The sequence below is a fragment of the Aulostomus chinensis genome, chromosome 22, assembly GCF_037954235.1.
Source record: "Aulostomus chinensis isolate RoL2024-O1b breed Wild chromosome 22, RoL_Achi_v1.0, whole genome shotgun sequence".
Taxonomy (NCBI): Eukaryota; Metazoa; Chordata; class Actinopteri; order Syngnathiformes; family Aulostomidae; genus Aulostomus; species Aulostomus chinensis.
In genome coordinates, this window is record NC_141341.1 from 11,912,643 (window position 1) to 11,936,678 (window position 24,036).

Consider the following 24,036-nt stretch of genomic DNA (forward strand, 5'->3'; position numbering starts at 1 on the left):
GAAAAAAGAAATATATGTAACGTGCATGCTGTATCGAATGTAAAGATTTTATGTGTAAATGATTCTCGCTGTGTTGAGAAATTCGTACAAAACAAACATAGAAACCGTGTTATTTCTCTTTGTGTGTCTCATCAACATCACAGCGGTCACTTGTCTCAGCCCAGTAGTTTTTCTTACAGGGTGTTTGCCTCCTTACTGGGATTCAGCTCAGTGGTCATGTGTGAAGCAGAGAGAAATGAGGCTGTCATGTCGCGCGCGTGTTAGCAACATGAATAATCTGGATTGCAACCTTTTCAAACTTGTCGGTTGTATTTAATGCATGAGTCTGGTGTGCTAAATTGAAAGTGGTGAGGTGAGCCAGGGAGGATGGACATGCTGTAATTTGTGGCATGAATGTATCTTTTCACTGAAGCTGCTGGTGCTGGTGGTCAAAGTTCTGGCGTCTTTGCCCCCTTTTTTTCCTGGCTGTTACTTCTCGCTTCCACATAAACATCTTCCCTACAAGTCCATTTCTAGCCGCCACCCTCAACATTCGTCACCCAACTACTCCCCCCCCCCCATGCATCGTTCTCCCTCTCTTCCCACTTTACATTATTCTTCCTCCTCCTATTTCTATTCATGCATTTCTCGTAGTCATCTCCCTGCACCGCCGTTGTGTATGTGTGCATGTTCAAATCATCTTCAGTTTTTACAACTAATATTTTATGCATTCAGCTCTTATGCAGAGCGACTAACAAACCGCAAAATTTCTCGGACAGTCCTGTTCTTCACAGCTGTGTATGTTTTTTTGATTGTTTGTTTCCTCGTTTCCATCTCCCCTAGGTAGAAGAGGAACGAGAAAGGATGAATGGTAAATTCCTGGCCTCCCACCAACACACATGTTCAATAACCGCGACATTTTAACGCTTCTTTATTTATGCGAGGATGTGCATGTGTGTGGATGTATACTTCTACATTAATTTCTTGTGTGAGAGAAGGTTTTGTGGGTCCGAGTGTGCCGTTTGTGCGCATGCCGTCTGCTTATTGTTAGCTTGCCAGGTAAATAAATACATCAGATCCTGGGCTCAAAGGAGCACATTTGTCTCTTGCTCTCTCCCAGGAGAATGTGAATAATTTAAAATGAAAGCTGGGTAGAGAGATGACTAACAGTAGTGGATGACGTGGCTGGAGAAGAGCAAGATGGAGAGGGATGGAGGGGGGAGAAGGACCAGATGGGCAGGGGTGGCACTTAGCCAAGGAGAGCGGGTAGAAAGAAGGAGGGGTAAAAAAAAAAAAAAAGAAGAGTGATTAAAGAGTAAAAATGCAGAAGAGAGTGGCGTTGGTAAATGATAGCAGCTTTGCGAGGGGGCTTTAGTATAAATCAGTTGGAGGGAAACGAGGAAAAGAAGCCTCCGGAAAATAAAAGTCAAAAAGTCAAAAAGAAAGAATACAAGGAGACTTTTTTCCTCAACAAAAAAAAGTTAGGGAGGGTTGATGACGACAGGACAGAGGGCGAGTGCAACAGAGGGAGCGACTTCAGAAACATATGATTGAACACTGGTGCCAAATCTTAACACACACACACACACACACACACACACACACGATAAATCTCTGAGCTTCTCCAGCAGATTTCAGCCAGTTAACCTGACTCACCCTGCTGCCTTGCCCCGTTTCACCCTGCCACATGGTCCCCACAGGGGGGCAGGGGGAGTTGGGTGAAGAGAGACAGCATGACAGAGAGAAATATTGAAAAAGGATGCAGAAAGGAGACAGAGAGAGTGAGAGAGCAAGAGAGAGAGAGAGAGAGAGAGAGAGGGAGAGGGAGGGAAAATGAAGGAGGGAAATGAGGAGGTTGAGGAGATAGAACGCAAACTAACAGACGTTTTGCAGGAAGTCATGAAGCACCACTGAGATCAGTGGGATAGAAATTAAGTGCACACTTCTTTGGCAGCATAGGGAGTGCGTGGGGGGTAAATGGGTGAGGGAAATAAAGAAGTGAGGGGGGGGGAAGGGGAGGATAAGGAAGGCGTGTAGTAAATTACAGGGGGAAGGAGAGCAATAGGAAGGAATGGCAGGGTGGATGAATGCGCCTGGAGCCGGATTGTGGAGCAGCAAACAACAGAGATAATAAGAGAATCTGCAGAAGGCATGCGCCACGCTCAGTAATTATATAGAAAGAGCAGCCTGCCTTAATTAGAACAGGATGGAGCTCATGAGTGTGATAGAAACACACAGAGAAACACATGCAATACAGCACTTGCAAGGTGAATTATTACATAATTTATTCTCCCTCGGACTAGACCTGCTGTTGGCACTTCATCATTTCATAATAAGACGGAGAACATGTGTGCATGCATGGCTGCAAGTCTATGTACTGCAGATCTCTGAGCGCAAGTACAAAGAATAATGGCTCAACAATTACGCTCGATACTTTTTCCCCTTTCATTTTAAATCTCTGTTCTTTTCTGCTTTATACCTTTATTTTACAAAAGGACGCTGACTGAGCAAATATGCTAATTTTACCGTGATGTCCCACTTCACATTTACACTCCTCTACGTTTTCATAACCAGTGGCTGGTCATGTCTCAAAAAATAGTCTTCTGAGTGGTTCATAGATATTCCATATCCAATAATTACCTTTTTTTGTATTAACTGGATCGTCAAAACGAAGGGCAGGCATCTTCTCACTTCTTCAATGAGCCGTTCATTCAGTCATTACGCAAGAAGCAGTAGAGTTGTGAATGTAATGTTCTCATTTAGGGGATGCTATTTTCAATCAGAGATTTTAACCCAGGGCCACGCTTTCGTTGGAAAATAAAGTCACAGGCTTCATTGAAATGATTTACAGTATTATTTCAAAAGTCACGCGGAGTTAATCGATAATAATGCATTGCGGTGACTAACTCTTCCTGTTTCTATCTTTAATTATGAAAATGAGGCATATATTAATATGTGTCATCAGCAGTGATTCATCTGAACAGTAGCAAGCACATCATGGTGGTTATAGGCTTATTCCCTGCTAGTGTGCATCATCAGTGACGGTTCTTTCATTTAAATGATTTAGACCTAAAAAAAAAAAAACGCCTAAAGATGCACTAATCGCCCGAGTCATTTTTCAGGTTTTTCAGAAAACACAAAAAACTAAAAGATAAAACATCATAACGAGTTGTTTTAGGCACAAAAAGAAGACTTAGGCAGTTATTTTAAGAAGGTGACAATATGGCATTTTTGTAAAAAACAAAAAACTAAAAAAAAATTTAAACTTTTGGATTCTCTGAGCAAAGGTAAGTGGATAATGAGGATTACAATTTAAGCCTTTATTTGTCAGACTCTAAGGAAACATAATTCAAATCAAAAACACAATCACATCAATTCTTAAGAGGGAGAAAAACCCACACGCTGCTTCAGGTCTAAATGGGTTACATTGAAGTCACTTTGATACACAAATGAAGTTATGTGCATGTTTACTGATAAAAATAAAGATTGTATTAACCATTTTTAACGATACCAATGTGCCACACTACTACACGAACATGCAGTACAACATGTTTCTAGTGGCACATCCCGGGACCTGTTGCCTGGATAGGTTACAGATTGGTTTCCTCTTAACAAAGCAATTTAATAATTTGAATTTTAAGAGAACTACAGCTGCTTTAATCTGAGGTAATCCAGTGTTGCTGCGACTGGCGTCTGACTGTGGTCATAATCCCCCTCTGTACTGCACGACACTATCATCTCACACCATCATGAGTAGCTGCTCACAGGCTATTCAATATTATTGACCTGTGCTGAGACACTTAATGCATCTGTGCTTGCTCAGTTCTACAATTAGACCCCGAGGTAAATAAGACATACTTAGAGAACTTGCACCAACAAGCAGGCAGACAGAATTTAGCATTTAACGTTAATGCTAATGTGATTTGCATTCATTAGGTTCTGTTTCATAGTAGTTAATCATCTCTGTCATTTGTGTACGCACGCACAGGTGATGCACGAACATTTATTCCTTTACACACACACACGTTCATGTTATCACACAATACACCTCTATCAGCCTAACAGGAAGTGAGTGTCTCCTGCACACACACAATTACCAGCCAAATGCATGTCTAAGGTGGTGCCTCTGAACATGCTTGTCCACGAGTACGAGCAGTCCCAGCGCAACGCCTCCATTTAGTGGAGCATTACAGCTGATCAATAGCTCTGCTGCGATGGGAGATGGAGAGACTGTGGCTGCATATTCATACCATTTCACCTGAAATGAGAAATTACAACACAGGAGTCTAGTCTGGCTCTGAGGGAGAATGACGGCCCGTGTCACCCACCGGGCCTTACCATTACTCGCTAAACAATACCCGAGGAAGCGCCGAGCAGGATAGAAATACTCCTTGTTCCTGTCTTCATTGGTGCTGCCACTGGACCGTACCACCATTGTGAGCTTGTCTTTGGCAATGTGCCTCAGCCGTCCTATATTCTCCCTCTACTCTCCCAAACATCTGTATTCACTTGTCACTGTTAACAAAATAAGCTCCTTCTCGTTGCTGACCTCCATTTTTCTGGTGTTTTCTGACAAAGCTCATCATTACTCTTTTCTCATGGTCTCTGTGCCTGTCACATTTTATTGTCCTCACATCAATTTTTATTGTAGACTAACTTGCTTCAAGCCAGAGCTACAGTAAATGTACACTGGACATAGGAAAGCAAGTAGGCTGTCATTAATATGGTATCCTTTCACTTACTTTGATGCATGATGTGCTTTTTTTTTAGCATAACGGACAGTTCAATGTAGAAATAATACAAACAAATCCCTTCAATGAGAACCTGAAACGATAACATTAGGATTAAGAAGCCCTGCACTTCTCTGAAACTACGAGTCTGCATGGAACAGCACTGTGTGTTGTGTGTAAAACAGAATAAATGAACAACTAGCACAGGCACTGACTTTAACATTCCCTGAGATATTACTGAAACTGTCCAACTGACATACCTATGCTTGCGTGAACTGTTGTAAATGAGAGAAGCAGCACCGTGTTCACACTCACTGACTGCAGCTCATTATTCAAAGCAGTTATACATGATGAAAGAATGTGGTTAACATTAAAAGGATTTCATATACAAGTTAGATTGTTTCCCCCCTGAAAATCCTGGTCGGAGTCAAGGGGGCGGCTGGGGCCGACGCCCGTCGCTCAGAGGTTCTCGGGCTGGTTAGCTGCATTAATAAAGGATAAACAGATTTAAAAAATACAACAGTTTCAACACCTTCTACCACTCTGGATATGATGCCACCCCCTCTATCATCTGAACATCCCATTGAAATACACAAGCAGACGATCCTTTTTATGTATTCGCCCTGTTAATTAGACCTAAAACAGAATGCTCTTCAGCACCGCGGACAGCTCACGTGAATCCTCATATAAAAACTCTAAATTTCAGCTAAAAGACAGTGAAGGCCACTGACTGTGTTTAATTACAGGAAGCAGGTCACTGAAAACATTTCATCTGCACTCCACAAAACTGACAATAATGGTGAGCAGCATTTCTATACAAGTGTAGCATGAGGAGCAGAGCGAACGTTAGCCGCGCCTTACAATCTCCTGACAACACTGACGTGTCCTCTCTCATACTATATATCAACTGTCTGTTTAGCTAAATAACAGCAATATGCACTTTTTTCTGGTTGACGCTGAATGTAAGGTGGGGCCTCTTCTATGCGCTAAGCTTCTTTCTATGTTGACTGAGAGGAGGGAACACAGGACGACGGTGTGAACACACTCGTCTTTCTTTCAAGTTCCCTCCACAGGACACACTTGCCCCCTTACAGCCTCCTCACCACTTTACTTCTACATGTGAAATTAAAGTGTTCATGCAATCCAACAATTTCTATCCAAATCCTCATCTGTAACACTCAAAAATCTCCCCCATCAGCTCTCGCTTCCATCCCACTCAACTCCCATTACCACCCCACTGTCTTCTTCCTCTCACATCGGTGGCGCCCCCTGTATTTACCTCCTTGCAAGTTTGAGCTCTATTTCACTCCACATCTATTTCTGTTTCTCTCTGTTTTTTCCCTAATCAACTTACGCTATTCATTTCTAATGACAGGACCAGTGCTGCTGTTCATGAAGAACAATAGTTTAAAATGGATCGATTTCCATGTCTGTCTTTGGATTGATCTCTCCATTTAATAATTAGCACAAATTTCAACTGTCTCATCTGAGATTACTCGGGATTTCCTGTGCAGAGTTCATATTCTACAGTGTACAGTACGCTGACTTACGAATTAGGACAATTTTGCTTTCTTTTCTGCTTCAATCTCCAAATACCTTCTCTGGTAGGATGGGATTTTAGACGACCACAAACACAAACCTCTGCTGGCATGTAGTGATACCAGTAAGCAGAAACAGAGGGGAAGAGAAAACCTGAGACCCTCGCCTACGACTGCGCCATTTACGATTAGCAACAGCAGTCACATTAATGCAATCTCTCCTTAGTATGAAGAACATCACCAGAACCAAAAATCTTTTGTGTCTCATGTCTCTGTTCCTCTCTGTCCAGGTCTTGATGTCAAAATCAGATGTTTCGCTTCAATTCATGTTACTGCAGCGCGGCACTCGGCCAAATCTCACATTTCAGCGTTCCGACAACCTACTTCTCAATAAACCACCTAAGGTCCCTTTAAAAACAGTACACCCCTTCTGTCTTATTAGCAGTATTTTTGTCAAATATAATGATACACTAACTGTGTGAAACAACAAATGTCAGGCTGAAGTTCACCTTTGACCCATAGGATGTGAAATGTCATCACTTCATATATCCTTTAGTGTAAAATGTCATCATAATCAACACATGACGCATTATTCAGCTTTTATTGTCGGACTGAGGTCAATAAAAGACAAATAACATTGAACAACACTATATAATTATTATACTACGATGGTTAAAACCTATTGTGTCATGTCCTATCCTCCTTGAGATCATGAATGATGGATTGTCCTCTCCCCTGTCAGTCACTTTTCAGCATCGCAATGCTCAGCCCCGTGTCGCTAAGTTGTGCAGATGCGGTATCAGGAGGAACATCCCTGTTCTCCAACTACCTCCTCATTCACTACACAGGTCAGGTACATGTGGAACGTTCTGGAGCGTCAGACCTGTGACAAGGTTCTTGTCCCTGGGAACACCCGTGAGCTCTGCAAAGCTCTTGTGAAAGAATGAGATAACAAGCCTCCATCCATGGTGTCAGAGATTCCGTGTTAAGGGGAAAGAAAACATTTCACTCTGTAAACATGAACACATTGACTTAAGCAGCTTTGTGTCATTAGTTGCCCTTTTTTTGGTGAGTGCTTGTATTTTGTTGCATATCCAAGTTTAATCCTCATATGTTAAGTTTATCAAATGTCTCTAAATCTGCAGTGACGTACTGATCATTTGGCTCGGAAAAATATCCTTCAACTGCCCTGCACAAAGCCCAGTGACTACAACACCCACGTGGCATTGCACAACAATGCAAGATGGGGTGTGAAAGCTAACAGCAACAGTCAGGCCATCTAACTGTATGAGCAATGGGTTGCGACAAAAGATTCGAATACTGTCCGTTTCTGTTCACATCAGAGTGCATCACCCCACGCCACCCACTGCTTTTACACGGACAACGCTTCACGGAGGTGTGTGTGTTTGTTCACATGAGTGTAAAAGGCCATTTTGACAAACATGCAAATGTTAGAAGTGTGGCTGCGGTGTTCCAGCGAAGTGAGGAAAGAGTAGTCACCGTTTTCACACTCACAAACACGAGAGCATTGAGACGGAAAAGATAACGCGCCTCACATGTTGAAATGCGTGACTGAGTTCTTTATGTTTGTACAGATTAAGGTAAGATGATAAATCAAGGCCCTCGCTACTGATGTCATCGGTGGCGTTGAACAAAAGCTGAGAGACTCTCATTGTCTGTTTGCTGTCTCAGTGCTCAATAACAATAGTTCCGTTTTGATACCTCGTTTCTTTCTGTGCTCCCATGCAGATATTCCTCCTCCTGCTCTTACAGGATCTCTGTTAAATCTTTATAGCTCATCAGTCATTACACGTTTCTGTCCTCATAGTCTATCTTGTGATCTCCCATCATCCCTCAACATTATTTCCAGCTTGTCTCCCGTTAATACATACTTTCCATCCTACATCTCTACTCGGAATGCACGCACCTCATCTGTAAGCTTGATCTATTACGGAGCGCATACAGTAATAAAACAAAATATGTGTTTGATGATCATATAATTAGCTTTTTTGTGAATCTAGTGCGGCAGCAATAAAGATAAGACTTGACAAGACTGTGATCACAAGCAGTAATAATCTTACAACACTGCCAGGTGTTTTATTTGTTTGAGGACGCATTTCAAAGCTAAAAAGGACAAATAAGAAAAGAGATGGAAATAATGGTTTTTCATACCTCTCTGTACCAGTTTAAAGGATCAGTATCTCATAATGTTCTGAACACGATTTTTACTCCCTTTTCTTACGAGTGTTGGTCCCCTGAAGACGTTTGTGTGAGTCAACATTGAACCACTATAACAAAACGTGTAAATTGAGAAGTTTGGGATTTCTTTTCATTCCTACAGTTTCTCTTTCACCTACTCATACGCCTCACTTTCCATTTGTTCATTCCTACCTTCACAACTGCTGTGTCCCTCCTCGTAGCCGGCACTGCAGCTGCATTTCCCAATGGGCACCAGCCATTCCCCTTCGGCACTGCAATGCATCCTGGGAGGGCTGTCTGTGTCAACCTCAGAGTTGTTGACGCAGGTGCCACGCACCTCGACCAGCGTGGCGAAGGCTGCCTCAGCCACTGTGTCAGGAAAGATGGCCAGGTTCTGGACAGTTGCAAGGCAGCGTTTGTAGTACACCCGCACAGCCACCAGGGCCACGCAGGCACCAACGTCCTGGAACGCCAGGTGGAAGCCCTTACGGTTGAGGTGGCCGATCTCCCGCACCTCTGTGTTCAGCTTCATCTTCCTCTCACCCAGGTCACCCTGCGTGAAGCTTTCATCAGCAGCGATGGTGTCGATCTTGGTGTAGCGGTCCTCTCGAGTCACACCGCCGAGGTCCCTGTCCGTCTCGACGTAGAGGAGGTTAAAGGTCTCCTTGCAGGTGCCTGCTACACCTGGGATGCTGTTACAATCGCGAAGTGTGAACTGGAGCTCCACGAAAATGCGCTGACCGCCTCTGCGTGACACCCAGCCGGTCTGCAGCCAGTTGTTCTGCTGCGTTGGCTCCATCACGTTGCACACTTGGTATGTTCGGATAGGTTTGTACTTCTCATCTACGCCGCTAATCTCCTCCCACTGGAGAGGGAAGAAGAGGCAGAGAGCGAAGAAATATGATTCCAATAACACGGAAGATGATACAGCAGGGATACAAGTGATCATATATGGTGAGAAAAGACAAAACAATTAGAGGGAGAAAGCGTCAAGGAAAAGCAAAAAGGTGAGGTGGCAGCCTAATGACATAATCTGATGAGTAGCTACGTGGGTGTCTGGAAAACCAAAACACTGGCTCTTAGGCTTTCTTAATAGCATTAAAGCGAAAGTGACAAAACATCCTCAGTCATCACATCAGCTTTGAGTGGTGTGTATTTAACAATGGGTCAGACCTTAATTGTCTTTTAAACCAGTTTCTTTGGATCTCAGCTGCCTTTGCCACTAAAAGTAATGACATTTGAAAGGGATATTTATTAAATATTGTTGCCTACATGCTGCTGCTTCACTCCCAATAAGTGGTTTAGATTAAAAAAATAAGATAAAAGATTAATCTAAAAGTCTTTCCTCTCCGGTTGTGACAAACTGCACAAAAGATACAATCCATCAGTTAAATGTTCAACAGTAACACAGTTAAATACTTCTGATTTGCTTTCAGTGAGCACATTCCAAGTATGAAAAATGGTACATCATTTATCCCACAGATGAATAATAATATAATCTGATATGACAGAAGAGAACTGTGCAGCAAATGTGGATCCGTCCTTTTATCACATTCAAGGAAAAAAAGGAAGCAACACACACACACACACACACACACACCAAAGAAAATAGAGTGAGATGGGATAAGCTACACTACTGTCACTGCAATTGTGTCAAGTGTGTCTCTGATATATTAGAGGTCCATGTGGTCAACAGCCACTTCAAGCTGACGGTGACTCAATGCACTTTTCATAAAACAATACATATTTGCACTCGGTGAATATGTCAATACACACTTGCTGCTTTTTCTTTATCCATGATACTTGTGATTATTTTATCATGTTATTCATTTATTGTAATTTATTGAAATTAGCTCCTCGCTACATCAGGTGCACCCATCCCTTTGTTTGTTGCAGACCATTCATGTATGGGCACGCTCTCCTTTTATCAACTACATTAAGCTATTTAAGCTATATTTCATCCAAAGAGTGTAATTTGCCTTACACTGATTTACAAATAGATTCTGACTACACAAAGGCTTCTTCTTCTTCACTTGTGTGAATTTTTTTTATTTTTGTAATTTTTAGCTTGAAGCTAATACAGGCAGACAACTACAGACACGAACTACAAACTCAAAAATGCATCATCCCAAATCGATCCAAAACTTCTATAATCCAAGATTGAGTCAAACCGAACCAGAGGCATATGAGTTTGTTTGTTTTTAGCTTAAAACAAAGTGTTCGTGCAGCATATGGCTGGATGAAGAAGATTATACATGATGATCTGCAAGCTGATGTTTTCAAGTCACTTACGGGTGACTCATTCGAGGCAAATGAGACTTTTTTTTGGGGGGGGGGGGGTTGAAATATCACTTTCAATAGCCCTGGTGTGTGTGTGAGATAAGGCCAGGTAAGAAGTGGGTCACAAACAACCTCCCATATTCGTCTTTGAGCCATTATTTAATCCAAGATCAATAAATAGGAGGAGATTCATCTGCGGTGTGTAGCTAGCTTGAATTAGCACTACCATTTGATGATGATAACAAGCTCTGGACTGGGAGGGAGGAGAGAGTGAGGTGTGAAGGAGGACAGGAGAAAAGAAAAGAGGGAACAGCATGGGCAGTGGGCTTGGCCAGCTGTTCTGCAGGCAGCTGTGTTGTGAAACACAGAGACAAACTCAGTATGTACACAAACAACAAACAAATAAACAAACACATGAAAATTCAAGCCGGCATTACTCACTCCATTGGGGGGGTACGACGTCCAGCCCAGCTCTGCCTGAGTCTCCTTCGAATTCAGCAGCACCACTGCAAGTAACAAGTAGGAGGAGAATTAGATGTCTATTCAGGTGGCGTGACAAAGGCCTTTAAAATAAATATATTCGGGAACAACAACAAAACAAGATAAAGACTACAACTTAAGCGCACGTGTGACATCTGGAATAATGAAAGAAGAGTCATTAACAGCCAAGCAGGCTTACGATAGTCTGGCATAGTCGCACGTATCCTTTGATAAGTGCATTAATGCAGAGGACTTAATCTGGACAAAGAGCTTTCCATCATCCTCTGGAATAATGATAAGAAAAAAATAAAGCACACCAGACGCAGCAAGCAAAACAAAAATGACAGAGCTCCCAAAACAAGCCGAGACAAAGAGGACCCTCGGTGAGATTTCAATGGTGTAATTGTGTACTTAAAAAGTCTTGGTTGTGCGAGTTTTGTTGTCAGCACCGTGGATAGCAGGAGGGAGCGGGGGGGGGGGGGGGAGAGAGAGAGAGAGAGAGAGAGAGAGAGAGAGAGAGAGAAACTGTGGATTTGGTTTTCAGCACCACGGACAGCTACACAAGAAGTACAGATGAAGTGGTGTGCAGCAAGCAAATACTCTGTAGGTTACTACTTTGATTCAACATCTCAAAAATACACACACAGACACACACAGACAGTACACAGCAGAGAGAAGGAATATCAGGAAGTGGCACTGCCCTGACATTTTTATAAATCTGCTTCTTGTTATTTACAAGTGGCCTTATACACAAGCAGCAGGTTGGTTCTGTCTCAAAGAATGCAGACACGTCTCATAACAGTCACTTTACTTTAGGGCCAGTGTACTTTTCCTCCTTATCAACCAACTATCTAGGGTTACTACTTTGTCGTGAAGATTAAATCATATTAATTTTAATACTTTCCTTAAAGTCCAACTCAAACAACATTTCTAAAGTGTATGACTGCTGTATATCCTGACATATTTTGAAATGACGTAATCATAATCCTGTCACGTGTGGCAATCATACGAGGTGAGTGATGTCACCATACTGTATCATTGGCTGAAACACGCTCACATAGGCACTATTTTTTTTTAACAGGACAAAAAAATTGAAATGTAACATCAAAATAGGAAAATGCTGATTTGTTTTGTTATTTTTTGAGCATACAGCCCATTGTTGGATAAGTGAACAATGTGATCTAATCTAAAATGATTAAAGCAGATTAAAAGTCTTAATTACAGCTTGATGAAGTGCCTCCCATTGTTAGCACTACATTTTTCTTACTGTATCCGGCGGGGCTGTAGCATCATTAATTTTTCTACTATCAATTAATTCTATCATTTTATTTCTCATGAATAGTTTTACCAAACCAGGTAAATGGATAAATTAACCAGTAACATTTCCTTAGCTCCAGCTCCAAGACTTGGAAATTGCTTTTTCTGTGCAACCAACAGACAACAAAGACAGCAAGCCCACCCACGTGACGCACGCTGGAGAGTTCAAGGCACACGTTTGTGTGACTCAAATGTGCACAAATCCGAATAATTCAGCTTCCTGTCAAAGTGAGAGCAGCCATTGTTTCATACTCATTTCATAACAGCCATGATCAGCACATTTATCTCAATCTATCATGCAATACCAACATCTGTAGCAACATATGGCGCGTTGCATTATCGCCTCATTTTCAGAAGATTTTGCTGATACCACAGTAACCCCTGACTTAAGCCCTCCCCTCCCTCTCCAGTTCCAGATTTTCGTGTTTCCAAACATCTCGAGCCTTGAGGCAATATGATATCTGACAACCAGACATTTCATCTCTGTGTACACACCCCTGTGCTGAGAATTCTCCTTTTCGTCCTTGAGAAAGTGCATCTTTCAGTCTTCATCCGTTAGTGACTTGGCATTAACTTTGCCTTTTCTTCCTTTACCATTTCAGCAGCCTTGTTATGGCCATTGATAATAACCTGTAGGACACATTCTTGAGTCCTTGACTACGAACTATTCCCCTTACATCTGCAGCAATTCTGCCATTTGAAGAAAGAAGCATTGCCAGGATCTCATATTTGCTGCTACATGACAAACATTTGGCCTTATCAACATGAAGCACTGCAAAAAGCAGAGACATACGCAATCTGACTCAGGAGGGCCTTGAGAGATGCAAACCTGGAGCTGAGACTCCGACTGGAAGATGTGCTAGAGGCAGGCTTTCTTTCGTATGTACAGTGTTTGTTGTCTGTTTGCATGATCAGAAGGGGTAAAAATAACAGTAAAACTGCAGATACACCTTTTAAAATACCTGTAGAGGATGTAAACCAAAATTAATATGACAAAAAAAAACCTTTCTAAGAGGTTTTCAAAAGCTAATCCGATCAAGTCACGGTTGACATAATAATCGTTAATAAAGTTACGTAATGGCTTCGTGGTCGACATATTTAGTATTTTAAGGCCCAAAAAAGCTCAAAAGGCTATTGAGAGCAAGTTCTTTTTTTGGTTTGCTTAAAATAGAAGTCAGCAGCGCCTTGGCTTGAGTGCAGAAGAGCCTTGCTGAGCCATGAGAGATCCTTTACTAAACACTTAACTTTATTGTTTTTTGGGTTAACACCGCCGGGTGCCCAAAGCATGGTTCTGTAGTTAGCTGATAACATAGAGGCATTCGGAGAAGATTAGAGCGAGAGAGGGCAGGGGTGCTGGGCGATGAGAGAGGAGGTTGGAAAGAAAGGAAGAGAAGAGAGCCATCATGAAGGAGAGGGAGGAAGAAAAAAGTTGAGCAGGCAAGAGGGACAGGGGGAAAAAAGACGAGAAAGAAGAGAGAAAGGGGCAGATGAAGTGCAAATAAATGAATACACCGGGTAATACACAGAGGGATCAGTGGGCATTAGTGAGCAGTCAGTCAGCTAAAGACTCCGAGGACAAAGTTGGCACTATGATCACACAATGAATACATAAGTCATGTAATCACAGCCTAGTTAGGCAGACTAATGGGTCGTTATGGGGGGGAAGAGGGAGCAATTGAGAGAGACAGATAAGAGACAGAAAGACAAAAAAAGATGGGCAAAGAAAACCAAAGTAGAAGAAGGAAGGGTCACTAAGAGAAGAAGAAGAGAGGGAAAATGAAAGCAAATGAGACAAAGAAACAAAAGCGCTCCCCATCTTCTCACCATGGCTCTGACTAATAGCTGTGACGCATTAGCTGCTAAACACTGATTCAAAGGTTGTTTCATAAATAATTGCCCGTCATTAAAGTGACAAAGCCAATCTGGGAGCTTTATCTGCTTTCTTATACTTTTGGCTCTATCCAGGACACACACCAAGAGGCCGACTGTCATTGCTAATATAAAGAAAAAAAATAAACAGCATTCAGTTGGGAGATGAATGCTTTGATGCCTTTAATCCTTCTGTGATCTTTGAACGCATAGAATTTTTTTAAGGGGTCATAAAGACATTGTTTTTGTTTGAGTGTTTTTTGGGGGGCCGGTGGCACGGAAAGAAAATTATGTGCTGAAGGCACAAGAAGCAACTTGTTCCCTCAAATTAATTATTTCATATTTAATGATCAAGTCACAAATTACTTTAATTGAAGGGAAACTGTGGCCTCAAAATAACCACACTGAGGAACAAATATGTCTCTAGTGGTCTCAGAATACATCTATATTCCTTTTAGCTCTACTGCATCACACACATAAAAAATCTCTTTGGCTACTCTGAGGCAGTATACAAAATAACTCCACCAGCTTAAAGCTGCAGAAAATGATTAGACTCTGAATCGTTTTTATGTAACACTCCTTTTTTGAAATAACCTAGAAATAAAAATGAATAAATATCCGAAATGTCACTTACAGATTTCAAATTGGAGATACAGATCTTGCATTAATGGCTTTGACTCATTACAACCAGGATTTTTGTTATCATAACATTGAGAGAGGAAAATATACTTTCTCTTATCAAGAACAGTAGCATGCAATATGTTCACGGCCAGTTTCACGCAGGAAAAACGAACGTGAACCGGCTCAAATTAACTCCTGAGATAAAAAGGAGGGTTATGTCACAGCTGGACCTGCTAGAGCTCAAAAAAGGTTGATTGTTTTGTTGCAAAGGGGGAAAGATCAGAGGCAATATCAAGAGGCATTTACTAGCTTCTGAAAGAACCGCTTTTCAAAACGCCTTTTGTGTTCCTGCTTAGAAACACAAAACTTCAGTGAATTAACACAAGAAAGCAGAGAAACCGCAGCCCTAACACAGGGAGCACTTAGGGAATTGATCGCCATGGAGGAGATTGAGCAATTTGTTCGCAAAAACAGACAAGACAGAAAATGGATAACAGATGATTACACAAAAAATATAAAAACGGATTGAATAAATAATGTTTTATGTATTTTTCCAATTGTATTACTGATGTTTTATTCATTGTTTATCCATTTTAAGAATAAAAATAATCTGTTTCTTTTTGCAAAGTGATGCTCTTTCTGCAGCACAAAGGTCAAGTATTGAAAAGCAAAAGAGGGATTTTCTTGCAGCAAGTGGAAAATACCCCCCAAGAAATATGTGTAGCGAGCTGCTCTTTTATTCCCACTACTGGTCCTAGAAAGAAATAAGAGAACATTCGGAGAGCAGAGTCAGGGTAATCCAGTGTGGAAAAAAAAAGAAGGGTTTTTAAATACATCTGCCCAAAAATGTAATGGGTTCTCTTATGACCATTGTTCCACCCCTTCAACAAGTTGGATGAAGATCAGCTTCATGTTTGTGTCATCTTGCAAACAGACAGACAGCAGCACAAGCATTCCCTCACTGGTTACTAGACAGCTCTGGTCACGGCCGGACATTTCAAAGGTCATTAAAGGTGAAAGGATAATTTAATCAGGACCAACCACTTATGAAAACTTGATTGCCATTGTAGTAAACTTAACTAGGCGGCAAGTCTCTGCTGTGCTGCATGTCCCTGACCTTCCATGTGCACCAAACAAAACAAAACTAACAGAATAGAATATAACTTTACTGTCCACTGAGGTGGAAATTTCAAACTAACTGAAGGAACGATGGCAGCTATCCCCTACGATCTCTCCTGCCCCTTCGTCCATGAAGATTCCCAGAGGAGTATCTAAAGGAGGAGAAGGGCTGGAGGAAGCGAGGTGAGTACAGGCCGAGCAGCTTAAATGAGGCACCTTGAAAGACTTGTGTCAATAGAGGGCAAGGGAGGGACTCAGCTGAGCTAACTGAGAGCATGGAAGGAGTTAAGTGGGTTGTTAGAAACAGAGCGACAGAATGCAGAAGCTGGCTGCATGAAGCGTACGTCAAAGCGTTCCTGCTGAGCGGCTCATCTTGCAGTTACAAGACTTCGACAAAGAATCCCCAGAGATTGACGTGCGTCTCACTGAAGGAGAAGACTTCTACCACCAGACAAACAAGAAAAATGTTGTTTCTGGAGCAGAGACGCTCGCAGCAGACAGAGACGTCAATAGCTGCAGTCTTCACGTGGTATCACACAAAATAACATGGTGGGATAACGGCAAAAACAAACCAACAATAAACAAGAGGTACTAATCTGAAGAATTCTTTTATTATTACTCGATTGTTTTTCCAGCTGCTTCACAGTTATTGGTTCCAATATTCTCACTCCATATTGGACTTTTTCTTAAAAATAAGATTAAAAAATAAGGCCCACGTTCAGCTTGAAAATGAGTCTAAGGTAGACTCCCACAGATAGAATTTATTTATAAAGCCAAAACGACAACCAGACATGCAGCACCGTGCTCTATACTCCCTAAAATAAACAAAGGTGGGCATAAATATTTCAGGTTTTACAGAACAAACGGTCTAAAGACAGAGAAAATCTATCTCGGGTTGCAACGCAGCTCTCATATACACAACGCTGCACACATGTACACACTCCAACAAAAGCCAGACGATTTAAATCCCTCCCAGTGAAAGGGGCTCATTTCATAATTCGCCTCGGTAATGTTCTATAGTTTCATGCTGGGATTAGCTTCAGCATTGGCTGTCCTCTCTACGACCTGCAGGCTACTTATCAGCCAGCAGACATCCAGGCGAAGCCCCCAGAGCTCCGGAAGCTCAACCTGCCTAAGAGCGAGCACCAAGACACAGATAAGCACAGTCCACTGATGCTCCTCAGGGACCACCATTGTCCAAGCATTATCCTTTTCATCTGTCAGGAGAGAGGAGGAGGAGGACACTGAAACTTTGAAGATGGAGAGAGGGACTGTGTGATACGGCACTGCAGCATCAATGCTCGGGCTTCAGTACAGATATGTGATGTTGTGTTGAACACCAGCTTTTAAATTGTTTTAATGACTTCAGATTTGACAAATTTGAAGACCCGCCTACGTGACTTTGACATCAAAGTAGGCTGGTGTGATTTGTCATTCTATTAGTCACTTGATGATCGAAGCACCCAGTGTGGGAGGATGAGTGAGATAGATAAATGACAAGTAGAGCAGCAGCAGTTCATCAACTAGCTGATGGTAAGAAAAAAACACGCTGTTCCAATTATCTATTAATTGCATCAATCTATTTATTTTCCATTGAAAATGTCATATTTCAGGGTTTTTCGACCAGGAAATTGAATTGAGCAGGTTTTCAAATTTTCTTGAAATTTTTGGACTAAATGATCATCAAGTCATGTTGAAAATAATCAATTCTGGTTAATTAAATCAAAAATGACAAAAATAACTACACCCAACTCTAATGATGATGGCGACTCGTGACGCGAGAGACGTACGGTCTGGAGAGCCGTGATTGGCCAAACTCGGCACATAAGTAGCCCCGCCTTTTTTTTTGTGTGACCTACAATACCAGTGTACTTAATATCAAATTTCATATCAGCTATGCAAAGATGCCTGAGATCTGACAGTCTAGAAACTTGATTTGTTACTGACACCAGACTTATAGTTGTGTCAGTAATTTGTTCCGTGAAAGCACCAAACGGAAAAGGCTGAATATGCAGTTTAATGTAGCTGGAAAACAATCTCTCAACATCATATTTCTAAGACATAAAAGAGATTTAGAAACATTTTTATGCGGCTGCACCTACAGGATGAAACGTGTACAGTTATTTACACCTGTGTCAAATACACTTTATATTCTGTTAATGCTCAAGGACGCTGGTTCGTCACTTGCTCCCTAAACAGAAATACTGAAGAAGAAAAACCTTTGAGGCTGGTTGGAATTTACAGTCTGGCTTGAGGACACAAGCGCAGGGGTGTGAACGTTTGGGATTTGGACGGCCCGACTCACAGCACTTCATGTGAAATGATCTTCCTGTTCGCTACACCACCCTGCTGCTTCAGGTCGTGGGAGGGGAGATAATATATAGTTCCACAAAAGCAATACAGTAATACTGCTGCAGAGAAGATAAAAAGGATAAATGGAGGGGGATATGAAGTGTCGCATAAAAACACAAACAGGCACATAAAAGATAAATGCGGTGTATGAACGGACACTCACAAATCAACACACACACGCACACACACACCGCCTTTCTTACACAAATGTCAGGAAACTTACTTTTTTCCGGCGATATACACAGACACACACACCAACCTACACATATAAAGGCACAATAGCGTTCCGAAAGCACCACATCAGCTTCAAACTGGGTTCTCCTGTTAACAGATTCATTAAACTTTCAACGTCAGTAATGTGACATACTGTAGAGAGACGGCGCTGTCCGCTCTCTGAAGCCCGCTGAGCAATTACCCTCACAATGCATGACAGTGGGGTGTACTGCTAAATGCTACCTTAGCTCACTGCATCAGAACAATGGGCTAAAATAAGTTGTCACATGACAGTACAAAGTCTAATATAATATATGCAGCATGAATTCTGCCCGCAACTGATAATACATTTCCTGGTGGATTAATCTGTCGGTAGTTCTGTTTCAATTTATTTGGTCTACTGTCAATTTGCCCATCATAATTTCCCATGGTCCAATTGCTTGTTTTGTCTCCTCAACTGTAGAAAAATATAGATAGTAAATTTACATTGAATAGGAAAAAGAAGCAATTCATCACTTGTAAAACTCTGACATTCTTTCCTGATGATTTGTACAATTAAATGATATTATTGACGTACTTTCAGATATTTCAGAACACATTTTTTCCTGATTAGTCAAGTTTTTTTTTTTTTCCTCCTATAAAACTTCCTGTATCGGGAAAGAAAAAAAAAATTATGAGGGCAAGTTTGCTCTTATTTAATTTTTCTTGGCCTCAAATATCCATCTCCATATTCTCCCAAAGAAAATAAGAATCCATCGAATATTCTTCTTTTTTGTTGTCCATTGACCCATTGTTATGCCGATGATGGAAGGGCAGAAGAGCTACCGTGTTGGCGGCCTTTTTGTCCAGGTATATATTCATTGCGAGGTCCACCAAAATAATTGATGTGTTTTTGCGAGAAAAGACTAAATATGGCTGAAACGATGTTCTAGTGCGGCAGGGAGAGTTGCACTCTTGCCCACTCATACATTTATGAGAGGGTCAAGGGGAAAGTGCACAAGGAAAGACTGATGATACGTTGTGTTTCACGTGGGGAAACTGCAAGGGAAATTATATGCGTTTCTTCTTTGCTCTGCTCTTGGAACTACTTCTTTTTACCGTTTGTCATTTATTTTTCACTTCCTCCCTCCATTCATCGACAATCCAGCTACACCTAAACCCCAAACTGATCAATTTTTGTTTTTCAAACATTTCTCAAAACTCCTTCTAAGCTGTTGCTTCAGATTGGTTGCATATCCACCCCAGTGAGTTGAATGATTCAGTGAAGTTGATGTAATCCTAATTTCAAGCTATAAATCGGTGATTATGAGAGCAACAGCAGGTTTAGTACATTCAACATATAATGGCAGGTACACTGACACAGCCTCTATGAGCTAAGTTGCTGCTCTGTCTCCGTCTGCCCCCGCAGTCTTTCATCAAAGACAAAGACACACTGGGAAAAGAACCAAAGAAGGTAATAAAATATATAGTAATGGTGATTGCATAGTAGAATAATATTATTGAATGTGCCCGTTAGATCTTGTTAAGCCAGCTATTCAGGTGGGCTCTAATAAGGAGAGTTTTGTGTGTGAGGAGGTACAGTATATCCCCTGCAGGTTGATGATAGGTATAAAGGCACTAATCCTCTCATAGCTTTGTGCAGTATAAAAATTGAAAAAAAAAAAATTCCACTGCTGCTCACTGTTGTCAGCGGGATGTAAGAACAGGTGCTGTATGCTCATAATTCCTCTATTTTACCCATAAAAATGCACGTCTGTGCCATGTCTGGTGGAGCAAGTCAGTGATCGCGTGTAGTTTCCTAAACCGGATCACTCTTGGAATGGGGTTCATGTTGTCCTCACTTTGTAGAGCCACATTAACATTCTCCAACAGTTGGCTAAAAGGGCCCAAAAACCCACTTTTCATTTTCTGAATATTTGTTATCTTCACCACAGCATAACATTTAGTCATTTCAGCCATCTGTGGCTTCTGAATCTTCTGCGTTAAAGCAACCTAAAGCTTTGCTGGGAGTAGACACGCATCTATGAGGACTGTTTGATCGTGTTTGAGGGTCAAGAGGTAGCATTACAGCTAGCGTGCGGGAACTGCTACTGTTCACGTTTGATATCTGGAAGATTAAGCTAATGATGATGATGATGACGATGACACCAAATGTATCGCAGCGATCTTAACTGTTGTTTTTGCTGTACAGAAGTTGAATTGCGTTAATAAGTTGGACTTTTAGCGAGGAGGAAGCTTCTCCAGTCTTTGCCTTGTTTTGAGTCATTGCAGAAATGGAGACTCCAGAATAAATATGAGCAATAGATTACAGCAGTTAATGACTGAATTGAAAATAGGCGTTTTAACATAAAATGTGAGTTATCAAACTTCCTTTCCAGCTCTTCAATTGTGGCATTATTACTTCAATAATTATGAAAGTGTCAGAATAAATATCTAAATGAGCACTGATTTAAAAGTTCTCACAACCATGAAGATTCTGACCTGGAAGTACCTTAAAAAGTGCTTCTGCGTTCAAGCACATCCGTTCAAGTGACCATGGCGTCAAGCTTAAACCTGCTTAATCAGCTGGTGATCCAAACCAGCCCACTTCAGCTGGCAGCCCAGTTGTTTCCTTTCAAGCACTCTCTTAGCAAACATTCAGGGCGCCATGTTTAAGCTGCCGTCTCTTCTCTGCACCCTACCTCCTCCACAATCCCTCTTTCACGCGCTGCCTCCGGCTTCATCAAGGTCACATCTACAGTCATTGTTGCCGACTGTCTTCTGCACTCTGCGGGCGGTCTTTGCTGCTGCTGCTCTTCCTACCCTAAGCTTTGCTATGTATGCGCACGGAAGGGCAGGGAGGCCAAGCTATTAAATTAAACTGCCATAGCTATTCTTTTTGACCAAACGGTCCTGAGTGAAACTTAGTACAACTAATAATTGTTCCCATTACAAACTATTTTCTGCAGCTAACCCAGAGGAGAAAGAACACGACTCAAGAAATTCCTCTGAACATCAGGGAACACTCAACCGCAGAATTTTAACAGAAACAATGAGAATTCATCCAGAAACCTGCTCGGCCGAGGTGCCAAACTTACTAATATGATTGTGCCACTGTAGCACAGATGGGAAAAAAAACCTGAGTGAATTCAACCTTATAGACAAGGTGCATGGCATGGTACGTAATGTCCATATCCCGCTTCTCCTTTCCAGCTCTCCTGCAGTGCCAGTCCTGAATCTGAATGACCACCTGTTAAAACAAATCGCTTTCAGGGGCAATAAAGTGAGTGTGTGCATGCATGTTTGAGCGTGCGCTTGAGGGAGAGAGAAAGAAAAGAGTCATTGAGTGAGTCAGAGAGATACTCCAAGAAAAGAGTGTGTGTGTGTGTGTGTGTGTGTGTGTGTGTGTGTGTGTGTGTGCGTGTGTGTGTGTGTGTGTGTGCGTGTGTGTGTGCTTGAGGAAGAAACTTAGGAGAGGAGGAATAAGGAAAAGGCCTGACAGTAAAAGTGAGAGCGGCAGGTTGAGTCAAGTTTCCAAAAAGATGCTACTAGTTAGACCCACCGCTGCGGCATAAATACACAGCCGTGAGGGTTTTTTTTTTTTCTTACAATATGTTCCTAAGCTCCTAGATGCAGAGATAGTCTCGCCTTACTCTTGCATGACAAAGGAATGATAGAAAGATAAGGAACTAAAGGGAGAAAAATGGCAAGCAGAGAACCAGAGAGAGAGTGATAGAGAGTGAGTGAATTAGAGAGAAATGGATAGACCTCAGGCCAAAGGAACGCACGTTCATTTGTAGCATCTTGTAAAAAGGTTGTAATTGGTTGTCTGGAATGATATAGTGAGGGTGGTGGTCAGGTCTGTCAGGTCTTATTGTTACGACAGAATGGCTTGGTAGGGGCTTGAGAACATTGCTTTACTGGAAACTGGGCTGAGAGTGAAACTTTTACAAAGCAGACCAAAATAAAGGACAAACAGAGAAAGGATTGTAAAAGAAATCTTGTCTATAACTGGACTGTTGAGCAAGTATCTGGTTTCATTCAGGACACAGAAGTTTAAAAAAAAAAAAAAACACCTGCATCTTCTCTTCCGTGACTGTTGGCTGAGGTTGAGGCGTGCTCCTTTAACCCTGGTTTTTAGCGAAGGGATGAGCCGTTTAAAGGAACGAGTGGACCAAAGCAGCGGGACTATTTCAAGGATGGAAAGAGTGGTAAGTGAAAGGACAAATGTAGAAACCACTTCAGGAACCGTCACAGCTTTAAAAGCGGAAAGAGGGCTTGAAATAAAGCGCTAAAATAGTCTATAACAGATGTCAGCCGGGTGAATACAGTACGTTGGTGGTGTTGGGATAAAACAAAGAATGACCAAAGCTTCAAATATAGACAAAGGTGCTGCTATGACTCAGTTCTCTATATTTAGGTTCATTTCCAATATCGTCATAGGTCACATAGACTTCCCGTCCCACAGAGAACATTAATACAGCTTCGTGATTCATCGGTCTTAAGCAACAGAGTAAATATATCATCTACATAAGCTGAATCTATTGCACAGACATTTCCTTTTTTTCCCCAGAGCTGTTAAACTTATCAAAAGCACGCAGAACAAACAGTCAAGTCATACTTGAAGGCATTCAAAGGTGAGATTAATAATTAACCTCTGTAAGAATAGTTTTCACAGCTTGAGTGATTATAATAAAGCAACAATGCTTTGCTGATTGCTCTCAATATCCAACCTAAAGTCAGACGAGAAGGACTCTCTAGACCAGGGGTTCTCAAAGTGGGGGTGGGGGTCCCCAGACACAGATGAGCAGTTTGGATCCTTCATCCAGTCTGATAGAAACTCCGACTGCAGAGTCACATTCCATCACTAAACTGTGTTAAAAAAAAAAAAAAAAGTTTCACACCACATTGAAAGGATCTGACCTAAAACGTGTCTGCCCCCCCCCCCCCCACACACACACACAAGTCACATCCCTCCACCTAGTTGGCTTCATAATCAGCCGTTCACTTTTTGCATCATTCCGTTCACAGACGGATGAACAGAAGTGAAAATCTTCCCTCCTTTGGAAACAATTTACCTAAGAACCGACTAATTTATATGCTGCTTCTGTCAGGAGCGCAACCTTGCTGGCTTTAAGTAAACCAATCAAGATTTTAATGTTTAAAATGCCAAAACACCTTGTTGACAACAGTTTTCATTCCGGGGTTGCAGTTAATTAATAAAGCTTTTGAAGAACAATTTGCCTTGAATTCAATTTGCCTTATAACGCAATCTGAAGCTTTTATAATGTATTTTTTTGCACCTCCCGCTGCAACACCTGCATGAGCAACCATTTCTATGTCCTGTTTCTATATTTAGC

At 41.7% G+C, this 24,036-nt stretch overlaps 1 protein-coding gene across 3 annotated transcripts in view; it reads right to left on the reverse strand.

Moving 5' to 3' along the window:
* epha10 (EPH receptor A10) overlaps positions 1-24,036 on the reverse strand; it is a 161,280-nt gene that overhangs the window by 107,250 nt on the left and 29,994 nt on the right. For 2 of the 3 annotated variants that reach the window (XM_086193995.1, XM_086193993.1), the window contains exons 2-3: positions 11,168-11,232; positions 8,639-9,311 (exon numbers count right to left, since the gene is read on the reverse strand). In XM_086193995.1, the coding sequence (XP_086050121.1) occupies positions 8,639-9,311; positions 11,168-11,232 (738 nt within the window). Of the gene's footprint in view, positions 1-8,638; positions 9,312-11,167; positions 11,233-14,347; positions 14,425-24,036 lie in introns of those variants that run through there. The other variant, XM_086193994.1, reaches the window with a different exon arrangement.